General features: G+C 51.1%; 1 protein-coding gene across 7 annotated transcripts in view; it reads left to right on the forward strand.

Annotated features, from left to right (window-relative positions):
- Positions 1–16840, forward strand: part of TBC1D9B (TBC1 domain family member 9B) — a 45674-nt gene that overhangs the window by 19903 nt on the left and 8931 nt on the right. For 3 of the 7 annotated variants that reach the window (XM_070076508.1, XM_070076509.1, XM_070076510.1), the window contains exons 8-14: positions 8463–8530; positions 9648–9807; positions 9975–10136; positions 10538–10688; positions 11005–11219; positions 14838–14955; positions 15804–16089. In XM_070076508.1, the coding sequence (XP_069932609.1) occupies positions 8463–8530; positions 9648–9807; positions 9975–10136; positions 10538–10688; positions 11005–11219; positions 14838–14955; positions 15804–16089 (1160 nt within the window). The remainder of the gene's footprint in view (positions 1–8462; positions 8531–9647; positions 9808–9974; positions 10137–10537; positions 10689–11004; positions 11220–14837; positions 14956–15803; positions 16090–16840) is intronic. The other 4 variants (XM_008274986.4, XM_017350835.3, XM_002721320.5 and 1 more) reach the window with 2 other exon arrangements.

Here is a 16840-nt window from a genome sequence, read left to right on the forward strand (position 1 = left end):
AGGCCTGTTCCCTTGAGAATTCTCTGTCCGTCAGCCACCCTCATCTCCGCCCTTCCTAAATTGCTCCACCTAGAGCAAGGGCCACTACCAGAGGCTGGGCCACCTCCAGTTAGTCAGCTTTTTGTTATTACAACAAAATTCCAACAAAACTGACCTTGCAATGGGAAAAGGTTTAATTAGCTCATGGTTTTGGAGGTTTGTTTCTAAGATCCAGTGGCCCCATTGGTTTGGCAGCTGGTGTGGCAGTGGTGGAGCAGGAGTGCAGGGAAAGCCAGAAAATAGAGACAGAAGCTGGGCTGGACTCCGGCTGTTAGAACCAAGCTCCCAGGAGAGCTGCCTTCCACCTCACGCCCTCAGTGACCCAAGGCCTTGCTAGGCCGCACCTCTAATCTCCACAGCAGTTTGTTTCCACCTAGTTGGCACCAGTAACTTATGAGTTAATGTCCTGTTTGAGTTCAAGAACCAAATCCTGGTCAAACTAATGCAGGTTTGTTCACACAGCCTTTCCCTCTCCAGTCGTTCAGAATGAGGTTCTTACAGGGAAAGGCACCTTTTTAAAGACTGAGCTGTGGTTCCATTAGTATACCAACATGCGTAACCAACAGCCATCCCTCTGAGTCATCAAATACTTTTTCCCAAATGCGGTTGTGCTTTTTGCAGTTGGATTATTGGTGTTGAGGCACAAAAACCATGCGATGTTACAAGTGGAGGGCAGGTCTCTTCCATCCCTTTTGATCCATAGGTTTCTGTGTGCCTCCCTTTTTCCACTTGCGGTTTTCCTTTGAAGGAATTGGGCCGTTTGTGCTGCAGCATCTCCCAAGGTCTGGTTTCTGCTGACTGCTTCCCCCTGTAGGCATCTACAGGCACCTCATCCCCTCGTCCCCACTCAACGTGAGTTGAGTGGTGACATCCAGAACCTCGATCAGATTCAGGCTCTGTTGGTTTTTGTGAGGTGCCTACCTGCAGGCAGAATTGAGAAGTGGTGTACCTCTAGCACCTGGTCACGTCTATAAGGCCGCTGTCAATCAGGGACAAGCATTGCCTAGATCTTGCCATTTGTTGGGGTTTACAAAATGGTGACACCCTGACTCTACACCCAAATAAAGAGAAATGTCCCTTCCTGAATTATTCGGGTACACAAGGCACGGCTGCTGGGAAAGGCAGAATAAATGCTTTACTCTTGCCTTCTACTCACCAGTTGTCAACATAATGAGAAGAGTTGGTTTTCTAGTCTCCTCTAATGTGGCCAACTGGTTTTTTATGTTTTTTCTTTAAAAAATATTTATTTATTTGAAAGACAGAGTGACAGAGAAATGGAGACACAGTGAGGGAGATCTTCCATTTGCCGGTTCAGTCCCTAAATGCATGCAACAGCTGGGGCTGTTCAGGCCAAAGCCAGTGACTCAACTCTGGTCTCTCACATAGGTGGCAGGGGCCCAAGTACTTGGGCCATTTTCTGCTGCTTTCCCAGGCACATTAACAGGGAGCAGGATCAGAAGCAGAGCAGCTGGGACTCAAACCAGTTCTTTGATATGGGATGCTAGTGTCACAAGTAGTGGGTTGACCTGCTGTGCCACAAAGCCAGCCGCCAATGTTTATCTGCTAATGTCATGGTGAACCATGTAAATATGCTGTGGATTAGCAACTCGCGGTGTCAGTGTCCATTCTTCCTAGTCATTGCTCCATCTGGGATCAGGAGGACCTTATTCAGGTTGATACTTTGACCTTCAGACACATCCCTATTCATCTTTGGTGGCTTCCTTGCTTCCTGGTACCAAGATGAGTGTGTTTCTGTTGTTGTTGCTTAACCTGAACTTGCAAAAACACTTAACCACTAGAAGAGTCCACATATAAATCCACAGATCTGACTTCTCTGTGAAAGTTAGCAACCCTGGCACCACAGTGCCCTTCCTTCCCTGTAGTAGATGCCCAATACCTTGTTGAGTAGTTATGGAATTGAGTAGGTAGGATGGATTGGAGACATTAAAGAAAGTTTCCTGAAAGAAGTTAGGATTGATCTGGGGCTGTAAGAAAGGGTAAGGATGGATTAGGTGGAGGCCAGCAGTGGGTTCAGCCACGACTCGCCCTATCAGCATCCCATGTTGGAATGCTAGTTTGAGTCCCACCTACTCTGCTTCCTGGCCAGCTCCCTGCTAATGCACCTGGGAAAGCAGTGGAAGAGGGCCCAAGTGCTTGGGCCTCTGCCACCTACTTGGGAATCCTGGATGGAGTTCCTGGCTTCTGACTTTAGCCTGGCCCATACCTAGCTGTTGCAGCCATCTGGGGGAGTGAACGAGTGCACGGAATGTCTTCCTGCCTTTCAAGTAAATAAATCTCTAAAAAAATTGAATGAAGGGGTATGTGAGCAGGATGCCTTCCTTCATGAGGCTCAACACTGGATGACAAGGCCTGACAGACCCGAGTCAGCACACACCATAGCCTTGTTCGAGCATGCGCCACATGCTCACCCAGCCTGTTTATGTTGAGTTCCTGTTAGATACCAGTTGCCATTCCAGACAGAAGGAACAGAGGCCAGTGCCATGGCTCAATAGGTTAATCCTCCACCTGTGGCACCGGCACCCCGGGTTCTAGTCCCGGTCAGGGCACCGGATTCTGTCCCGGTTGCTTCTCTTCCTGTCCAGCTCTCTGCTATGGCCCGGGAAGGCAGTGGAGGATGGCCCAAGTCCTTGGGCCCTACACCTGCATGGGAGACCAGGAGAAGCACCTGGCTCCTGGCTTCGGATCAGCGCAGTGCACCGGCCGCAGTGCGCCAGCTGCAGCAGCCATTGGGGGGTAAACCAACGGAAATGGAAGACATTTCACTCTGTCTTTCTCTCTCACTATCCACTCTGCCTGTCCAAAAAAAAAAAAAAAGAAGAAGAAGAAAAAGAAAGAACAGAGCAGTGCACAAATGGACAGAACCTATGCTTCTTGAGAGCTTAGAGGCTAGTGAGAGTTGGTAAGAGATGTTTACATGTATGTGTCGGGTTATGAGTCAAACTGAAGCAGGATGAGGTGCCCAGGCCAGAGGAAAGGAGGAGCCTCACTCTGTCTCTTGCTCATGGGTAGCCTGTGATCAGGTACATGTGAAAGGGAATTGGAGAGAAGCAAGGGAGTGAGCCAGAGAATATCTGGGGAAGGAGGTTTGAGGCAGAGGGAACAGCAGGTGCAGAAGCCTTGAGGCAGCTTGAGCTTGGCAAAGGCCCTAGTGCAGGAGATAAGTTAGGAGAGGTGGCAGGAAGATCTGTCACGGTCAGCCCTTAGACCCTTGTGAACACCTTGGCTTTGCTGTGAGGGAGATGGGAGCCAGCTCAGTGACTTCAGGTAGATTCACATTGGTGTTCAGCCATCACTACCACACATCCACAGAACTTTCAGATTTTGCAAAACTGAAGCTGTCTGCCCATAAAACATAACTTCCCATTCCACCTCACCCTGCCCCTGGTAACCACCATCTTTTCTGCCTCTGTGAGTTTGACTCTTCTGAGTGCCTCATGGAAGAGGAACCACACAGTGTCTGTGTTTGTGATTGCCTCTTTTCACTCACATGATCCTCAGAGTTCATCTTTGTCGCAGCAGATGAAAGTGCTTCCTTTTTAAGGATGAGTAATAATCATCCTTTGCCTGTAAATGCCACATTTTTAATTATTTATTTATTTGAAAGGCAGAGTGACAGACCTTCCATCTGCTGTTCTCTCCCCAAATGTCTGCAACAGCTGGGGCTGGGCCAGACTGAAACTAGGAGCCAAGAACTCCAGGCAATTCTCCCACATGGGTGGCAAGAACTCAAGTACTTGACCAACCATCTGCTGCTTCCCAGGTGCATTAGCAGGTAGCTGGATCAGAAGCAGAGTAGCTGGGATTTAAACCGGCACTCTGATATGGGATGTGAGTGTCCCAAGTGGCAGTTTAACCTACCGCACCACGATGCTAACCCCTGTATGCACCACATTTTGTTACACATCAATGGACACTTGCGTTACTTCCACCTTTTGGTTATTGTAACACTGGGGTAAACGTGTGTGTATCTGAGTACTTGCTCTAACTTCTTTTGGGTTTCTATTCAGTAAATGGAAACCTCAGCAAGTGAATTTGAGAAACAACCAATGGAACTGGGAGCAAATTTACACATGAGTTATAAAACCAAACCCAGGGGCCAGCGCTGTGGTGCAGTGGGTTAATGCCCTGGCCTGAAGCACTGGCATCCCATATGGGCGCTGGTTCAAGACCCGGCTGCCCCACTTCCAATCCAGCTCTCTGCTATGGCCTGGGAAAGCAGTAGAAGATAGCCCAATCCTTGGGCCTTTACACCCACATGGGAGACCTGGAAAGAAGCTCCTGGCTCCTGGCTTCAGATCGGCACAGCTCCGGCCATTGCAGCCAATTGGGGAGTGAACCAGCAGATGGAAGACCTCTCTCTCTCTCTCTCTTTGCCTCTCTCTCTGTGTAACTCTGACTTTCAAATAAATAAATATTTAAAGAAAAAAAAAAGCAATAACATGGAGATTTGCTAATGGCTGAGGGATGATCAAAGAATGGTAGTGCAGACCAGACCCTTGAAGGCCTCAGAAACACCCAACAGAAACTTTCCTCCAGAAGGAAAGAGGCCCCTCAAAAAAAAAAAAGAAAAAAAGAGCTGAGATTGAGCTCAAGAACACTGGGCATAAAGAAAAAGCCAGTCTCAGAAAGTCCTAGAGAGAGCAGGCCACACAGACCGCAGCAGGAGAAGGAGCCTTCCAACTATGAGGTTCAGAAAGCCCCCGACCCACATCTGCCCCCCCCCCCCACATAGCACATCTCCTAAAAGCACAGAAAAATTCCTACCCTGTAAACATGAGCAATAGAAAAAGATTTTTCACATCCTATACAAAGATATTACACAAACAAACCAACCAACCTTCCACGGACAATGAAATCAATTTCCTCGAGCAAATGAAAACTGTAACCTTATATTTCAAAATGATCCAAAAGGAATTATTAAAACTTTAGAAAATACTAAAGAATACTATAAATAAAAAAAGTGTTCAGAAAAATATGAAAAGAGTTGACAGGACTCAGGAGAGAATTAGAAAAACATATACAGAAGTATTTGAGAAGCAAAAACTGTACAAGCAAAAACACAAGCACGAGCAGATACCCTAGAAAGCACGTTACGTAAAATAGGAAGGGGTAGGAGAAAAATGGGTGCCTTTGTTTGAATATGACTTGTCCTCCCAGACTCATGCAGGAATTTAAAACCCAAAGTCATAGACATGACATGACCATGGGAGCCATTAGGTTCGGTTTGGTCACTAGGGTGGAGCCACCACACTTGGATCCTGGTAGCTTTGTAAGGAAAGGGAGAGAGACCACACAGGCACAGACAGACATGCGTGCTCCCTCCTGGGTGCGATGCAGCCTGAGGCCCTCACCAGTACCTGCCTCATACCAAGTGGGCTCCGAACCTCTAGAACCTCGAGCCAAAACAAGCCTCTATGAAATTGGGCTGCCTCAGGTATTTCATTAGAGTAATGAGAAGCTGACTAATGCAGTAAAATTAGAATAAACAGGAAGAGAAAATAATAGCCCAGAGAAGTGATGAAGTCAGGCAAAGAGGATCAAACTTATGTGTGATAGAAGCTCTCCCAGAAAACAAAAGCCATGGAATAATAAGTAATAGAAACTATGGTTACAGAAAACTTTATGAAATAAAATTCTTGAAGCTATGTAATAGGAGAACACATTATATGTCTGGGAAAATCACAGAATAATCTATACTGAGATATAATCTAATAATAATTGAATCTTAAATACTTTTAAAAATTATTTTGGGCTACCAATCAAAAAGGCCAAGTCACCTGTGAAGTCAGGAAAATCAGACAGGCATCAGACTTTCTGGCAGTAACATTTGGTACAGATGGAGTGACACTGTGAAGATACACAGTAAGAGAAACTGACCCTAGGATTTTATATCCAGCCATACCGGCCTTCAGATGAACACACAGGCAGTGAAGACTGTGTCCAGGAGCTTGGGGGCTCTGCCACCTCCCGAGACTACTGAAAGACCCCAGAAGTGACTGGAGAGGCTTTAGCATAAGCACTGTAGAAATAAGGTAGATAATGGGGATAAAGGTGGAGACAGGTACACTTTGCAGGCTCTGATGATAGAGACATGGGACAGGGACAGCATGGGGTAGGAAAGTGCAGAAAGTGGGACAGGTCAAAGTCACAGTGCACCACTTACATCAGATGTTGGTGTGGAGTCGGGACTCATCATTGTCTCACAAAGAAGGACTTAATGTAACTATGAGAACATACACATATACCCTCTGGTGTAGACAGGGAAAAAATTTGAGAAGGAAAAGGATATAATGAGTTACCCAACTCTTTCCAGAAACTTAGCATAAGGTGGGCAGAGAATAATGGGGGTCACTTGAGGGAGCCTCACTTTTTGCTGAAAGAGGGAACAGCAGGCCCTCCATATCCATGAGTTCCTTATGCATGGATCAAAATACTCAGAGGAAAGATATGTCTGTGCTGAAATTGCACAGACCTTGTTCTTGCCGTCATTCCCTAAACAATGCAGTGGAACTATGTTTTGCATAGCATGTGTCAAGGAATCTAGGGACGCTTTAATGCATTCAGGAGGGGGCATGTGCGTTATATATGAATACTGCACCGTTTTGTGCAAGGTGCTTGAGCATCCATGGCTTCTGGTGTCTTTGGGAGCCCTGGGACCAGCCCCTGTGGATTCCATGGGATGACTGTACACTAAAGAACACAGATTGTGGTGTGTACCTTGATAATTTTTTACAGTGTGACCACAACGTGTGAGCACCCAGTTGAAGACGGGGGTTTCCTGGACAGTACCAACAAAGTTGTGTGTTGAGGTGAGGTGTGGGGGTAACGCTAGAGAAGGCCCTGTAGTCTGCGGCCACACCACCCTGAACATGCCCGATCTCGTCTGATCTCGGCAGCTAAGCAGGGTCCAGGCCTACACAGTACTTGGATGGGAGATGGTCCTGTCCTGGAAGGGAGAGATGGGGGAGAGAGCCAGGGCCCTGCTGGAGAGAGGGCCCATGCCTAGCAGGGAGTGCGCCTGTGGTTTCAGATCGCTTCTGCTTCTGCCTGTTCGTTAAATAGGAAGCCAGTGGTTTGGAAGTTTGTACCAGACCGATAGATGAGACAGTTACTAGAGGTGGGGAGAGGAATAGACTAGCAGAGTAGGATCCAGGCAGCACTGAACAGCCGTGAGCCTGAAGGGGAGGTGTGACTCTACCAGGGCTCTGCACAGCCTTGGGCTGGGAGCTCGTGTCTGTCACACGGGGCATGTCCTGGAGCCTGGCCTGAGGTTTCAGTTTTGCTGAGATCCTCCATGGCCTGTGTGCGCCCATCTGTGGCCTGGTCCCTCTCGGGGAAACCCAAGTGGAAAGCAGGCTCGACAGTCTAGTGCTGTCAAGCTGTACTGGGGTCACACCTACTGATGTAAGCAGCTGGTTATAAAAATGTATTAAAGTGTGCCCCAAATCCATCTCTAAACCATGAGCCAGGGGCAGAAGGGTGGACTGTAGTGGGGACTTCGTAGTTTTCTCTGTCTGCCTTGCCCCCTTTAAAAAAATTACAAGCTGGCGTTGTGGCACAGTGGGTAATGCCACAGCTTTGTGAAGCCAGCATCCCATATTCCAGTGCTGGTCTGTGTCCCAGCTGCTCTTTTTCCAATCCATCTTCCTGCTCATGTGCCTGGGAAGGCAGTGGAAGATGGTCCAAGTCCTTAGGCCCCTGTACCCATGTGGGAGACCTGAGGGACTACTGGGCTGTGCTCCTAACATCAGGCTGGCCCAGCCTCAGCTGTTGCAGGCATTGAGGAGTGAACCAGCAAGTAGAAAATCTCTTCTCTCCTTCCTTCTTCCTGTCTCCCTCTGCCTTTCAAATAAATAAATCTTTAAAAAAAAAAAGTTTCAGGGGCTGGCACCATGGCTCACTTGGTTAATCCTCCACCTGCAGCACTGGCATCCCATATGGGCGCTGGTTCTAGTCCTGGTTGCTCCTCTTTCAGTCCCAGCTCTCTGCTGTGGCCTGGGAGGGCAGTGGAGGATGGCCCAAGTGCTTGGGCCCTGCACCCGCATGGGAGACCAGGAGGAAGCACCTGGCTCCTGGCTTCAGATCGGCGTAGCTCCAGCTGTAGCGTCCATTTGGGGGGTGAACCAACAGAAGGAAGACCTTTGTCTCTGTCTCTCTCTCTCACTGTCTATAACTCTACCTGTCAAATTAAAAAATAATAGTAAAAAATAAGAAATTAAATTTAAAAATACAACATTAAAAAATAGTTTTGTTCAGGTAAAATTTTCATACTTTAAAGGGTACAGTTGGGTCAGTTTTTGACACATAAGTACATCACCACAATGAAATCAAGGCTCCTTTTTAATTTTTATTTATTTGAAAGAGACCGACAAAGGTCTCCAGTTCACTGTTTCACTCCTCAGATGCTGTCAACAGCCAGGGCTGTGCCGAGTCAAAATCAGGAATGCAGAACTCAATCTGAGTCTCCCAGGTGGGTGGCAAGAACCCGAGTACTTGAGCCATGACATGCTGCCTTCCTGCATACACAGGGACCTGAACGCAGACACTCCAGTGTGGGATGTGGGCATCCCAAGTGATGCCTTTACCACGCCACCGAATGCCTGCCCCACAACTCGCCTTTAAGGACCACAGAGAATGGGACTGTGGCCCCAGGACCAAAGGTGGCAGGAGGGTGCAAGAAGAGGGAAGCCCCGCCCAGGCAGGGACAGGCCAAAGGGTACCTCACTGGCCTGGCAGAGTGAGGTTGTTCCTGCTGCTGGGAGAACAGGCAGACATGGGCACCAGCTCTAGACCTCCAACCACATGGGCTAGAGCAGCCATCACCATGGGTGGCAAGATCCCTTGGGAGTCAAGTGCCTGCAGCCAGCAGTCAGCCCCACAGGCAGTGGTCAGAGGAGCAGGGTTGTCTGGTGCCACCTCCACCACTTGGCATATCACAGGTTCTAGTGTTTCTGTGAAAGATGGACCTGAGTTCTGAAGTGAGACCTCCCCACCTTGGTGGTGTGCAAGCTTAGCCTCTATCTGCTGGCAAGATGAGGGCTGAGCCAGCTCAGTGTCCACTCCTTAGCCAGTCACTGTGGCCAGGGGACATGATACCAGATGGGGCCAGGTCTGAGCCATCAGCTACCCCTTGTAGCACTTGGGTCTGCACTGATACAGCAGGCAGCCCAAGGACAGTGAAGGGGTGAGGAGTCAGGGCAGATACCAACAGCGGCTGTCCGCTGCGGAGCTAAGCTGATCTGTGCACCCCAGAGGTCAGGACATGGAAAGCACCCCGGGAAGCAATAAGCAGAACACAGTGTGAGGAATCCCAGTGCCTGCCCTGACAGCCACACCCAGTAGGAGATTGTTAAAAGCTTTAGACAAATTTAGTAGAGTTCATCTGGGCAAAGAACAGGTCATGAATTGGGCAGCACTCAGAACGGGCAGAGGAAATAGGCAAGCAGAGTCGCCTGATTGACCACAGCCAGGCTTCTGCCTTCTGTGGGCATGGTCTAACCATTGGCTGCCTGTGATTGGCTGAAACCTGCTTAGTTGTTACAAACAGAAAAAAATCTCTTAAGTCAGGTTTTGTTTTGTTTCTGTAGGAAGAGTCCAAGGGCCCATGAGCCGTTTCCTGGCTGTTTCTTCTCTCCTTTGCCTGCACCTCACTGCAAGAGGGGCCCATCCACAGGATCCCTAGAGCCCATTTCCCTTGTAAGAGACCACCTCAAGGACCATGGAGGTGTCCAGCTGGCCAGAGGAAGGGTGAGGGCCTGGCTCTGGCCACAGCCTCCCATTCAACCAGCCCAGCCCTAAGCCCCGCAGCCCATGCTCCAGGAGGTAGCTCTGTCCAACGCCAGTTCAGGGTGGGGCCGCAGCCCCTTCAGCAGCCCGGGTGCTAGGAGCTCTTCCTCCCCTGCTTTATTTCCTAGTTTCTCCCAGCTTCTCCGGAGACATCAGAACAGCCCACTAGCCCATCATCTCCGCTCAGTGGCCACCGGGGCTTCTGTGCACAAGAGGTGCCAACTGCTTCCCAGGGTCTGCTCAAGCTGTTCCGGAGAAACTCGCCCGTGGAGGACTTCGGAGTCAAGGGGGTGAGCCCCAAGCGCTGCCGTTTGGCTTCAGTCCACAGCTAAGCTCTCAAGAGGAAAGCCGGAATCGGGCTCTGGGCTTGTGCCTTCCTGGCTGGCTCAGTCCCTCGGGGCTGACCAATGGGCAGTGCTCTCGGGGACAGTGTAGGGGTGGGGAGTGGCCCCTCTGCCTGAGATGCATAGCAGGCAGCGTTCATAAGAGCTGCAGGCTTTTGAGCCTGTCGAGCTCTGCTTGGGCTTTCCCTGGAGTCACTCGGGAACTCCAGCTTGCTGGCCTAGCCCCTTCTCTGTGATCTACATAGCAGGCTTCCCTCAGGGCTCAGAGGGCGGAGGGCTCCTGACCTGGCCTTGGTATTCTGGGACACAGTTCGAACCCCAAATGCCACACCTCACTTTCCCCTCAGGCAAAGGAGAAGATGAAAGAGGAGTCCTGGGACATCCACTTCTTTGAGTATGGGCGTGGCATGTGCATGTACCGCACGGCCAAGACGCGGGAGCTGGTCCTGAAGGGCATCCCCGAGAGCCTGCGAGGAGAGCTGTGGCTCCTCTTCTCTGGTGAGCATGGTCCCGTGGCTCATAGACTCGGCTCAGCCAGGCACAGTCCCCAGAGCTCTCCTCACATGAGCCCACCCAGCACTAGGGTTGCCCTCCCAAGGTTGGACAGGCTCCGGCATGTCGGCCATCTGAACTTCCCCGGGCAAAGTGGCTTCCTCCCCTGCAGCGGTTACCTAGGAAATGGCCTCACACCTTGTAACAGACCCCAGAGTCCCACCCCTCCTCACTGGGGCATTGATGCACCCAGCCTGCCCTGTTATTGCCACCAGAGTGCCAGTAGGGGCAGGAGAGACAGCTGCCCCCTGTTTCTCCCCAGGGGCCTGGAATGAGATGGTGACTCACCCCGGCTACTACGCTGAGCTGGTGGAGAAGTCCATGGGGAAGTACAGCCTGGCCACGGAGGAGATCGAGCGAGACCTCCACCGCTCCATGCCCGAGCACCCCGCCTTCCAAAACGAACTTGGCATCGCTGCGCTCCGGCGGGTGCTGACTGCCTACGCCTTCCGAAACCCCACCATCGGCTACTGCCAGGTAAAGGGGCTTAGTGGGGCTCAGAAGAAGCGTCTCTCCGCCGACCAGAGGCTTGCAGGAACAGGTGCTGGGCCCTGGACCTGTGTGGTGGCCTCACGCACCTGTGACAGTGCCCTGTGACCCCAGGAAGGAGCCCAGGAAGGCCACAGGGCAGATGTAACTTAGAAACAGTAGCAATCACCCATCTCATCCCCATGTCATGTGTTGTCGTCTTTGTGCTTCTAGTCTTTGTGCTTCTATTCTTGGTCCTGCGTTTGACTTAAAAAAAAAAAAAAAAAAAGTGCTGCGCTACCCTGGAGGTGGCTCACACATCTTTTTTTTTTTTTTTAAGATTTATTTATTTATTTTAAAGTCAGAGTTACACAGAGAGAGAAGAGACAGAGAGGGAGAGATAGGTCTTCCATCCACTGGTTCACTCCCCAATTGGCCACAATGGCCAGAGCTGCGCTGATCCGAAGCCAGGAGCCAGGAGTTTCTGGGTCTGCCATGCAGGTGCAGAGGCCCAAGGACTTGGGCCATCTTCCACTGCTTTCCCAGGCCATAGCAGAGAGCTGGATCGGAAGAGGAGCAGCTGGGACTCGAACCAGCACCCATTTGGGATGCCAGTGCTTCAGGCCAGGGTGTTAACCCACTGCGCTACAGCACTGGCCCAACTTATTTTTTTTGTATGTGTGATAAAATATATAAGACATACAACTTACCATTTTAATCATTTTTGTTAAAAAAGTTATTAACCTATTTGAAAGACAAAGAGAAGGACAGAGAGAGCTAGAGATATCTTCCATCTACTGGTTGACTCCCAAGATGCCCGCAATAGCCAGGGCTGGGCCATGCTGAAGCCAGCAGCCAGGAACTCCCCTCTGAGTCTCTTACATGGATGTCAGAGGCCCAAGTATTTGGGCCATCTTCAGCTGCCCTCCCAGTTGCATTAGCAGGAAGCTGCATCAGAAGCAGAGTAGGGGCCGGCACTGTGGTGTAGTGGGTAAAGCTGCCGCCTGCAGTGCCAGCATCCCATATGGACACCAGTCCGAATCCTGGCTGCTCCACTCCCAATCCAGCTCTCTCCTGTGGCTTGGGAAAGCAGTAGATGATGGCGCAAGTCCTTGGGCCCCTGCACCAACGTGGGAGATCCAGAAGAATTTCTTGATGCCTGGCTCTGGGCTTCATATGGGTACAGCTCCAGCCATTGCAGCCATCTGGGGAGTGAACCAGCTGATGGAAGACCTCTCTCCCTCTCTCCCTCTGCCTCTCTGCAATTCTGCCTTCCAAATAAATAAGTAAATCTTTGCTGGTGCCGTGGTACAGTAGGTTAATCCTCTACCTGTGGCACCGGCACCAAAAAAAAAAAAAAAAAAAAGTACATCTTTTAAAAAAAACGAAGAAGAAGAAGGAGGAGGAGCAGCAAAGTAGCCAGGACTTGACCCAGCACTCCGATATAGGATGTTCATGTCACAAGCAGACGCTTAACCCCAGTGCCACAACGTAGGCCCCATTTCAATCATTTTTAAGCGTTCAGTTTAGTGGCATTAGGTACATTCACATTGTTGTGCATCCATCATCACCATCCATCCACAGGATGTTCTCACCTTGCCAAACTGAAGTTGTGTACCCATTAAACACTCTCTACGCCGCAGCCCCTGGCCACCACTGTCTCTGTTCTGTCTCCATGCATTTTGCTGTCCTGGACACCTCAGACCTCATGCAGTCTGTCCTTTTGTAACTGGTTTATCACACTGACCAGTGTCCAAGTTTCATCCATGCTGGTGCATGTTTCAGAACGTCTTTCCTTTTCTGTTTTTTCTTTATAAGATGTATTTATTTATTTAAAAGGTAGAGAGCTCTTCCATCTGCTGATTCATTCCCTAAATGGCCCCAGTGGGGTCAGCCAAAGCCAGGAGCCAGACTGTATTCCGGTCTCCAACATGGATGGCAGGGGCCCAAGTACTTGGACCATCTTCTGCTTTCCCAGGTGCATTAGCAAAGAGCTGGATTGGCAGTGGAGCAGCCAGTACTCAAACCAGTGATCACATAGGATGCCAGTGTTACAGGCAGAAGCTTAACCCTCTGTGCCACAGTGGGAGCCCCAATCTAGTTCCCTTTTTTTTTTTTTTTTAAATTACAGAGTTACTCATTTATTTGAAAGGCAGAGTTAGAGGGAGGGAAAGGGAAATAGAGATCTTCATTCCGCTACTGGTTCACTCTCAAATGGCCGTAACAGCCAGGACTGGGTCAGGCTGAAGCTAGGAGACAGGAGCTTCTTCCTACTCTCCCATGTGGGAGGCAGAGGCCCAAGCATTTGGGCCATCATTTGCTGCTTTCTCAGACCATTAGCTGAGACCTGGATCGGAAGTGGAGCATCCAGGACACAAACTGGCACCCATATGGGATGCTGGAGTCATAGGTGACAGTTTAACCTGCTATGCCACAATGCTGGCCCCAATTTATTTCCTTTTAAGTCTTGGTCATATTCTGATTTATATTCCATGTTTTCTTTGCCCATGCATCCCACTGGCGGACACCGGGGTTGCTCTGCCTTCTGGCTGCTGTGACAGCTGCCCACGTCCCTGCTTTCAGTTCTCGAGGGTGTGTCCTCAGAGGTGGTACTGCTGAGTCTCACGGTGGCCCTGTGCTGGACACCGCAAGAGCCTCCACACGGTGGCCCTGTGCTGGACGCCGTGGGAGCCTCCACACGTCACAGCAGCTGCACCTTCTGCATGCCCACCAAGCATTCCCAAGGGTTCTTCTTGCCAGCATTTGTTGTATTCTGTTGGGCTGTTGGCAGTGGCTATCACTGGGGATTTTAGATGCATTTCTGGCAATTTGGTTTTGAAATCTAGTGGCCATTGTCCTGGCCAGATCAAATGGTTTCTGTTTACCTTAAATTGCACTGGGATTTCAAGGAAGCCAACTGCTCACAATTTCTGTGTGCTGTATTACCAACTCACAGAGACCGGTGCAGTGTGCTTGAGGTCATTGTTAGGGCTGGCCTTGTGGCAAAGCTGTGCATCCCAAATCAGTACAGATTCGAGTCCCAGGTATTCCAGCTTCCTGCTGATGCACCTGGGAACGCAGCAGAAGATGACTGAAGTACTTGGGCCCCTGCCACCTATGTGGGAGGCCTAGCCATGTGGCCAGGCTTTCTGGCCCTGGTTTTGGCCTAGCCTACCCCCAGGGAAGATGGATTTCTCTCTCTCTTTCTCTCTCTCTCTCCCTTTCAAACAAATCTTTTAAAAATTAGTTTAAAAAAAAAGATAATTTTTAAAAACAAATTTGCCAGATAGCCGCTTCTTCCTGAGTCTTAGCATCAGCTACTGCAGTGCACGGCTATGGCCTGGCCACACAGCTCCTCCCCACCTGGAGGTCCTGCAGCTGGACCCTGCAGCTCAGCAGACACCACCACCCAAAAGAGTCCTTGCTGATGCCTGCCCTCCCTGTCCTCCCAGGGCCTTCTCACCTGGCCAGTGTGTTTCTGTCAAGTTGATTTCCTGCAAATTGCCTGCTGGAAGATTGCCCAGAGTGGGGCAGGCATGCCATTAGAGGAGGCCGGTGTTGGGAGGGGACATTTTATGTGTTGGCCAGCAGCGCAAGCTTCCCATCCACCGTCCCTATGCCCGGCAGGCGATGAACATCGTGACCTCGGTGCTCCTGCTCTACGGCAGCGAGGAGGAGGCCTTCTGGCTCCTGGTCGCCCTCTGCGAGCGCATGCTGCCTGACTACTACAACACCAGGGTGGTGGGTAAGTGGCCCGAGGGACTGCCTGCCTTGTCTGAGTCTCCACTTGCCCAGCGGCTCCCCTAGAGAGGCAGCCTTGCCCCAGACCAGGCTTCCGTGCTGTGTCCTTCCCACCCTGAGCTCTGAGGCCCCTCAGCCATCCTGCAGTCTGCATCCGGCCCACGTTACAGAGGAGCTGTGAAGTAGTCACACGGCTAGGAAGGGAGAGCACCCAGGCCTCTGCCTGCACGGCCCACACTGTTGCCTGTGTGCGGCTTTCGGAGTCGCTGTCAGCCACAGAGTCTGCCACCCTCAGTGATTTGTCAGAGTCTACCCCAGGCCTGAGTTCCCATCCATCAAACTTTACGTAAACTTCTTTGCTACAGAAAATTTCAAGCAGAAAAAGCAGAGAGTATAGTGCACCCCCATGTACTTGTTGCTGAGCTGTAACTATTACAAACTCACCTCCAACAAGTCTGTGACCAAACAGACCCAGCCTTACCAGTGCATTTACCTGTGCATATGTTTAAGTCTGTTGTGCTCTGCCATCCTGCCACTCCTGTCGGGGTTTCGGAGTTACCAGCCCGAGTCCAGTAGAGCTGTGTCTATTCACAGTTTGCTCCTGACGCTTTCAAGGGGAAATGAGCCTTCCTGAAAAGGGAAGTACAGAGGAATGAACAGTCCTTTCCATGCCGTGGTTTGGTCGCCGTAGAAAGAACAATTACAGGGCTGCTTTCTCCCCGACCTTCCAGCCCTCACTGTAGTGAGTTGGCAGGGCTGCGGAGGGCCTCAGACCCTGGCATTCCCTACCAAGGGTCACCTGAGGCCATTGGACTGGCTCCCCATTCAGCCTCTCCGCCACCCTCCCCACAGGAGCCCTGGTGGACCAAGGCATCTTCGAGGAGCTGACGAGAGACTTCCTGCCCCAGCTGTCAGAGAAGATGCAGGACCTGGGGGTGATCTCCAGCATCTCGCTCTCCTGGTTCCTGACCCTCTTCCTCAGCGTCATGCCCTTCGAGAGTGCTGTGGTCATTGTTGACTGCTTCTTCTACGAGGGCATCAAGGTGATCCTGCAGGTGGCCTTGGCTGTCCTGGACGCCAACATGGAGCAGCTGCTGGGCTGCAATGACGAGGGCGAGGCCATGACCATCTTGGGCAGGTGACCGGGCCAGGCCCCTCTACCCTGCCTGTTGCCAGCCCTGGCTGCTGCTCAGTCAACATCAGGTGGCCACACCCACCAAGGGCCCAGGGACAATCAGGGGGCAGGAAAGAGCTTCCTTCCTTCCTTTCTTTTTTTTAAATTAATTCAAGAGATAGACATTCAAGCAGGCAGAGCTCCTATCTGCTGGTTTACTCCCCAGTGCCCACAATGACTGAGCCTGGGCCAGGTGAAGCCAGGAACCAGGAACTCAATCCAGGTCTCCCATCTGGGTGCCAGGGACCCAGATACCTGAGCCCTCACCACTGTTTCCCAGGGCATGCAGTAGCAGGAAGCTGGAATCTGCAGTTGGAGCCAGGTGTCGAACCCAGGCACTCTGATATGAGAACTGGACCTCTTTAACCCCGGGGAGAGAGCTGGTGCCTCAGATGTGTGCTTAAGGAAACCTTCTCGGGGTGCCCCGGAGAAGGGACCCCGGCGATGGTGAAACCTGCTGGTGGTCAGGAAGGAGCTGCCCAGCGAGGCCTCCAGCCCAGCAGACGGAGGCAGCTCTGGCCACACCTTTCCCAGCTCAGTACTGTTACTTCCCTATGCCCAAGCCCCGCTGCTCAGAGCTTGCCACACAGCGGGGTGAGCTGATGCCTGGCCTCTCACAACTGAGGCCCAGGACCAGCCTAGCCTAGCTTCCTCCTCCTCCCGACAAGTCTGTGGATTTCCCTCGTGGATGCACTACTACTGTCTTGTCACGGGC

The sequence above is a fragment of the Oryctolagus cuniculus genome, chromosome 6 (genome assembly GCF_964237555.1).
Source record: "Oryctolagus cuniculus chromosome 6, mOryCun1.1, whole genome shotgun sequence".
NCBI classification, from domain to species: Eukaryota; Metazoa; Chordata; class Mammalia; order Lagomorpha; family Leporidae; genus Oryctolagus; species Oryctolagus cuniculus.